Source organism: Octopus bimaculoides, chromosome 1 (assembly GCF_001194135.2).
Source record: "Octopus bimaculoides isolate UCB-OBI-ISO-001 chromosome 1, ASM119413v2, whole genome shotgun sequence".
Taxonomy (NCBI): Eukaryota; Metazoa; Mollusca; class Cephalopoda; order Octopoda; family Octopodidae; genus Octopus; species Octopus bimaculoides.
Genome location: NC_068981.1, coordinates 97,113,633 through 97,120,835, shown reverse-complemented (window position 1 = coordinate 97,120,835; position 7,203 = coordinate 97,113,633). Strand labels below are relative to the sequence as shown.

Genomic DNA, 7,203 nt, shown 5'->3' with positions numbered 1-7,203 from the left:
AGTGAAAATGCACATTGGAAATCAAAAAAAGTAAAGGCTCTTTAAGAAAAGTAACGATAGATATATACAATTAGATGAACTGAAGTAGGAATAAAAGTAATAAAAGTCATTATTGTGAACTGTTAAAGAGATTCAAAAGCATACCGGTTTCGTAATGTTACTCATCATTGCTTTGAATGCACACCGAATACTGAACAGTGTCAGGTCTACTAGTCCCTAAGTAAAAAGATTATGTGTAAGGGAGGTAAGTAGTTCTGGATTTGGTGCAATTAGGGTAAATCTAGATCTGTAATGTGAATGGTGTATGGGATGTATGGGAGTTAGTGGTATTAAATGAAAGGTTAGTATTGTTCTGTATTATGTTATGTGTTCATATTTAGTTGTGGAAGATATTTATTGATGAAAGTTGCCTCTTTATTCATTCTTTGTTGTATTGAGGTGTTCTGTGAACATTGATAGAAGGGAAAAATTAGGAAATTAAGGTTAAGATTCTTCGCACACCTTTCTATGTGTCCACTGACCTGTATCTGTCTGTATTGTGGGTGGCAGAATTGTTCTTTGTGGAGAGTGGTTCTTCTATGGAGTGATATTCCTGTTTGGCCAATATAGTTATTATCACACCCTACGCATGTAATGGCATAGATTAGATTTTCTGAGGCACAGGTGAAATTTGATTTAATCTTAAATATTTCACCTGGTTTAAAGTGGAACTCTGAACCTTCCAAAAGGTGGGGGCAAGTACCACAGTTAGGTCGACCACATTTTTTCACTTTTGGTTCTGTTGTTAATGGATATAGTCTTGCGCTGGTTAATATTTTTTACAATAATTTATGTTGCATTTTACTTTTGATAATTTTGTGTGAGCCTAAAATTTTGTTCATTGTTTTATCTCTTGTGAGGCTGGGTAAATTTTGGATGATAATGTTAAAGGCTTTGTCATTTCTAGGGTTATGTGTGGAGATGTATGGGAGTATTTTTAAGTCTAGTTTAGTATTTCGGTTGACTTCCCTTAATGTTCGTATGTCTATTTCCTTAGCTCGTTTAATTCCATCATTTATTAATGATATTGGGTAATGTCTTTTGATTAGTATTGATCAGAGTTCAATGAGTCTTCGTTCACGAGTATAGGTGTCCGAAACTATGGTACAGATTCTTTTCACTAGATTATAAGGTATATTAATTTTTATGTGTTTGGGGTGGCATGAGTTGAATAATAGGTACTGTTTAGAATCTGTGGGTTTATAGAAGATGTCTGTTTCAATGTGGTTATTGACTATTTTAATTAGGATGTCAAGAAAAGGGAGTTGTTTACTGCTGTGTTCCATGGTGAATTGTATGTTTCTATTAAAATTGTTAAGCATTATTTTGAAATCAAGGAGTTTGTCCATGCTGTCTTTCCAAAGAATAAAGCAATCGTCCAGATACCTCTTCCAGTTCTCCTTTAAATAGCAATGAAAAGAGGTGCCATATTTTTGTAGTGATGAATGATATATTTTAAGCTCTAGGTAACCCATTACAAGGTTCGCAATCACTGGAGCAGCTCGGGTTCCCATTGCAATTCCACATTTTTGTCGATAGTAAACTGTATCGAACATGAAATAGTTGTTCAGTAGGATGAATTTGAGTGCGATTATGAATCTGTGGTTGATGCGTCCTGGGATCTTTTGTGGGTATTTTTCTAGTCAGAAGGTGATCGCTTCTATACCATAATTGTGTGGGATATTAGTGTACAAATTCACCACATCGAATGATACTAACAGGGTTCCTTCATTTATTGTCTTCGGGAGGTGGTTAAGCATGTCTAAGTCATCCCTAATGAAGCTTTTCACATATTTTAGAAACGGTTTGAGTAAGATGTCGAGGAAGTTGTTCATATTTATTTATCATCATATTTATTTATCATCATCAATGTATGTGTGTGCTTTTGTTTGTTTGTGTATGTGCATGTATCTACTTGTCTTGACATCGTCTGATAGTTGTAAACGGGTGCCACTGTCATACAAGCAGTGTTCTTTATCCAATCTTCCTTGAAAATATGTCTGTCCCTGGGGAAATATCTATGTTACAAGGAAATAAGTGGGGGATGATGACTAGAAGAGCATCCAGCCATAAAAAATATGCCTCAATGAATTCCATCCAACCCATACAAGCATGGAAAAGTGGACAACTACAATGACAACAACAGTGACAGCAATAAATCAAATTACTTTTTCGCTAAGGGTTCTGAACTATCTCAGATTTACATTTGACGTATTTATTTATGGATGGTTAATGATCTGTGAAGAAAGATATCTAAAAAAAAAACATTTGAACTCTAACCTCTTCTGGATCATCATCATCATTTAACATCCATTTTCCATGCTAGCTTGAGATGGACAGTTTGACAGGAGCTGATCAGCTAGAGAGTTGTCCAAACTCCAACTGTTTGGTTTAGCATGATTTCCACGGCTGGATGCCCTTCCTAAAGCCAACCACTTTACAATGTGCTGGGTGCTTTTTACATGCCACCAGCACAGGTGAATTTACGCAGCACCAGCACAAATGCATTTTACATGACACCAGCACTTGCAAGGACATGCCTGGATGGCCGCAATTTTGCTTAGCTCAATGTGTCTTCTCGAGTACAGCAAATTGCTATAACTCTCAGCCCTTTGTCCTTTCCTTAGTGAGGCCCAGCATCTGAAGATCCTTTCTCACCACTTCGTCCCATGCCTTCCTGGGTCTACCCCTCCCACAGGGTCCCTACATCCAAAATCAATGGTTCCCAAAGCTTGTGCTACTACCCCCAGTAGACATTGGAACTGCTTAATAGGGCATTACAAAAACATTCCAAACAAGCAGTTTGCTTGAGTGTGACCCACTCTTCCAGTTAATACCATTTTGTAAATGGCTGGTGACAATGTGTGTAAAGAAAAAGGAGCAATGGAAAGAAAAAAACTAGAAATCATCATCATCATCATCATTTAATGTCCATTGTCCATGCTGGCATGGGTTGAACGGTTTGACCAGGGCTGGCAAGCTGGAAGGCTGCACCAGATTCCAGTCTGATTTGGCATGGAGTCTGGTGCAGCCTTCTCTTAAACCAAACCACTAAGCCCAGACTTTCACTTCCAGAGCTGTATCCCTCAGGAACTCCTTCCCCATTTAAAATATTTGCCTACAACACTAAAATAACACTTCATGTAAATATTCTTCTAAGAGGATTGACATGAGTGGCTTCTGAAGATGGGAGGTACTTGTGAACATAGCTTGATAATTCTAACAAAATTTTCAACAATACATTATATTTATCTACCAAAGGCCCAGTATTGTGCAACTGAAAAACTCATTATCAGATAGTATTAATCCATAGTAGGGAGAGCAATGATAAAGCTTCGGTCATACAACATTAACTTTGGAGTGAGTTAAATAAAGTTTGAAACTTCAAAACTACTACTGACACACTATGGGATATTATTTGTCTTAGACTACCTATAAGCAGACAAGTGGGGTTTCAATTGTATAGTGAAGGTCAAAATAAAAAAATGTGCTTCTTTAGTCAAAAATATGTTTAACCTTTTAACATTCAGATCACCCTGTCAAATGTAATGCTTATTTATTCACATTGCTTTGAATTAATTATACATTATGTCATAGCTTTGACATTTCAATGATGTAACTGTTTATTTTTGGAATGACATTGTTAGGTATATAGAAGAAACCAGATCTGACCTGTTTGAACATATAACCAGTTTGCTAGTTTAAAAATTAAGTAAAAAACACACCGAATTTTACTCACTTTGTCTGCCACGGTCTTTGATTTACTGCCACGAGCCACTTCACTCTTCTTTTTCCGAACTTCTTCTTTTTTCTGCTCTTCTTCAGCCTTGCGTTTCTCTTCTAATTTTTTCAACCTCTCTCGCTCCTCCTTTTTCTTTTGTTCTATTTCTTCTTCTTTTTGTCTCCTTTCATCTTCCAATCTTAACTGATTTGATGATTCCACTACTTTTGTGTTCTACAATACCAATCACAACTAATCACAAAACGAAGCAAAATGAAAGTAACTAAGAAGACCTAGTTTCATTTACTATTTGACACCAATGGTCCACAACAATTTTGCTTGTTGGAAAGTAAAGGCAGGTTTGGGACACTTTGGGGCACTGAATCCAGATATGACATCAGTTTTTGTTTAACATGTTAGTTGCTAAGCACCACAGACCAGATACACAAAATTACCCATTTTAGTCATTTTAAGAAAACTATGAAAGTATTTGTCATTTTGTATTGTACTGATCAAAAAGTCGCTTGCTGTCCTTAAATAGTTTTGATCAGCTTATACACAAAGCTGCCATAATTTTCATAACAATAACGTCACTTGTGTTAGTCTTTTAAAACTGAACCTGCTTCTTGTTATTGTGCCATGTTGTAAAGCAACCCTTGCTAGTTATTATTGGTTAATGTTGTTAGCAATGTTAGTGGTTATATAATAATGATAAACTTATTGTATACATTGTTCAGATGCACTACAACTCATCAGAAAAGGTAGCCAAGAGTGCATGAACAGGACATAGAATAATGCACAGAAAGTGAACAGTGAATGAGTTGTTTAAAAAAAAGTGGTGGAGACATGAGGTGCTACTGTTGGTGAATTTTGGGAAGCGTGGATGTTTTGAAGGATGTAGTGTCCCAAAAGTTAACAACTGATGTGGGTAGTTTATTTCATGCTTCAGCAAATGTTTCCAAAAGTGAATGGTGCCGTGTTGTTTTTTTTATTTACAAAATCATGTACATGAGTGTTAGACATATAAAATTCAATAAGTTGCTCAAGGTTGTTGTTGGAAATATGGTGGATAATCTTGTGGGTGTCTACCAAATCAGTTGCTAGATGTCAGAGCTTTAATGTGTCCATGGCCAGAGAAGCAAGACATTCAGAATATGGTAGATGCCTGATAGCAGGTATTCATCTGATTGCACGTTTCTGAACAGTTTCTAGATTGACATGCTGAGCAAGATAGGGTTCCAGACTGATGATGCAAACTTTACATGTGAACATACCATAGCTTTAAAAAGATAGCTGAAGAGTGGCTGACAAATGTTTTACTGAATGATGCTAACACACTCTTGGCCTTTTTGACAATTTTAGAGATGTAGTTTGTCCAACACAAAATCGTTGTTGACAATGATGCCCAGGTACATTCACTAGTAGACTTCTAAAGATTGGTGTTGTAGAGGGAGTATGTAAAAGCTGGGTTTTTCCTCCCAAAATACAAGGTAGTTCTTTCATTTATCAATGATACTACAAGATTAATTCTTCATTTTAAACTATTCTGCTTATTTAAAACTGTAATATCGACAATACCTTTTTTTAAAATGACAGTCAAGTAAATTGTTTTACAAAGCCTATGCACTATAACCATCTAGTTGCTGCAACATTACAGTGAAATGTTCAGAACAAGATTGTAAAGTAATAAGCTTAATAAGGACAGATACCTACAACACCCTAAAGCATAGACATACATAAAGCAAGAAAATAATTTCCAGATTAACTCCCCCAAACCAAAGTATCTTATGTACGTTCATAAGATACAGAAAGTATCAGCTGATAATTATTAGATGAGAAAGGTTGTAAAGTAAAAGTAAATTCTTCCTTTGAAGGCATTGTTACATTTTTTTGGTACTAAGAATTTGGCATTTCAAGACCCTAACTTCCAGGAGTAGAGGTGAGTAGAGGTTGCAAGAATGTATGGGAGAGTGAGAGACAGGGAATGGGTGAGAAGGTGAAATATAATGAACAGGTGTTGAGGGAGCAATAATGCATGAGGAGAGTAAGAAACATATGATGGAGGAGAAGGACACATAATAAGGCATCTAGGGGGGAAAGTAATGTTATATGTGGGTGCAAAAGACAGTATAAGGATAAGGGCCAACCACTGAGAAATATTTCAGCAAGTTAAGTTCCTCAGTCATCTTCAGATATTCTAGAACTATAAAATTTAACTGACACAATGTAAATTAATTAGCATTAGTCACCTTGTTATAGCAGCAACTATCAATCATAATCAATCAGTGAAAACACTTCGTGTATGTATTAATTAATAGTTGAATAATAATGACTCATTAGCAACCAATAATCTCATTCTGTAACAAGTTATTTAATCTAGCTCAATTCAAAAGTAGATTAATACAACTGCCTATGTAAAAAGTATCACAATCCTCCTTTTGTACTCACCTGTAATTTTAGAAGTTTTGCTGTCTTTCTTTTAATATCCTGTAAAAGAAATCGAAGAAACATCAAATAATGACAAACAAAAACTACAGCTTATGAAAATGTCTTTTTTTATATTATCACCATTTAATGTCCATAGAAAATAAAACATGCATGCATATACATAAAGAGTCTCCTTATAAACATAAGAAAAGACATGAGAAGTTGGTGTTAGGTCAACTTTAATTCAGTAAACTTCTAATCAAATCTATTCCAATCATGACTATTTTTCTTTATAGGAGTTTCAAGACTATATTTAACACTTTTGTTACCATTTTTCTGTCGAAACCCACAATCTTTGTTTCAGCTACTTTTGAAAATAATGAAAAACTTAGTAAAATAACTGATATAATAATTAAGCTGGTGTTTGGTACATTAATTAACATGAAATTTTGATGAAAGGTTTTAATTTAGATCACTTTAAACAAAAGCTTCTTTGATAAAACCAGAAGAAGACTCAGGTTGGTTGGTATCAAAAGGGTTAAGGTAGCAATTTGGCAGAGTTGTTAGAACATGGGATAAAATGCCTTCCACTTCTCTGCAATGAGTTTAAATCCCACAAAGCTCAACTTTACTTTCCTCTCTACAGGGTTAATAAAGGAAATACCAATCAAGTATTGGAGTTGATTCCTCTTTCACTATTTTTTTTTCTCACTCCCAGACTTAGCTACAGAGCACTGTGAGAGGCCATTCACAGTGTCTGTGATATCAAAAAAGATTGGAAGCCCTACAGACACAAAAAAATTCACCAGCATTCAAAAGAGCTACTGACACTCCAAGACTGTGTTCTTTCCATTTTCAAGATGGTGGGAGATAATTTGGAGGATTTAGCTGCTACTTCTGAGGGGCTTGTTCATTAACCAGTCAGTAATGTACTGTCTTTCCAAGTGGCAATAGCTTAGTCAGCAAGGGGTGCAGCCGCAACTGCAGCAGCAGAGAGAGAGAGAGAGAGAGAGAGA

General features: G+C 35.6%; 1 protein-coding gene across 6 annotated transcripts in view; it reads right to left on the bottom strand.

Annotated features, from left to right (window-relative positions):
* LOC106879882 (ATPase MORC2) overlaps window positions 1–7,203 on the bottom strand; it is a 167,114-nt gene that overhangs the window by 87,154 nt on the left and 72,757 nt on the right. For all 6 annotated transcript variants that reach the window (XM_014929608.2, XM_014929613.2, XM_014929607.2 and 3 more), the window contains exons 20-21: window positions 6,209–6,247; window positions 3,779–3,994 (exon numbers count right to left, since the gene is read on the bottom strand). In XM_014929608.2, the coding sequence (XP_014785094.1) occupies window positions 3,779–3,994; window positions 6,209–6,247 (255 nt within the window). The remainder of the gene's footprint in view (window positions 1–3,778; window positions 3,995–6,208; window positions 6,248–7,203) is intronic.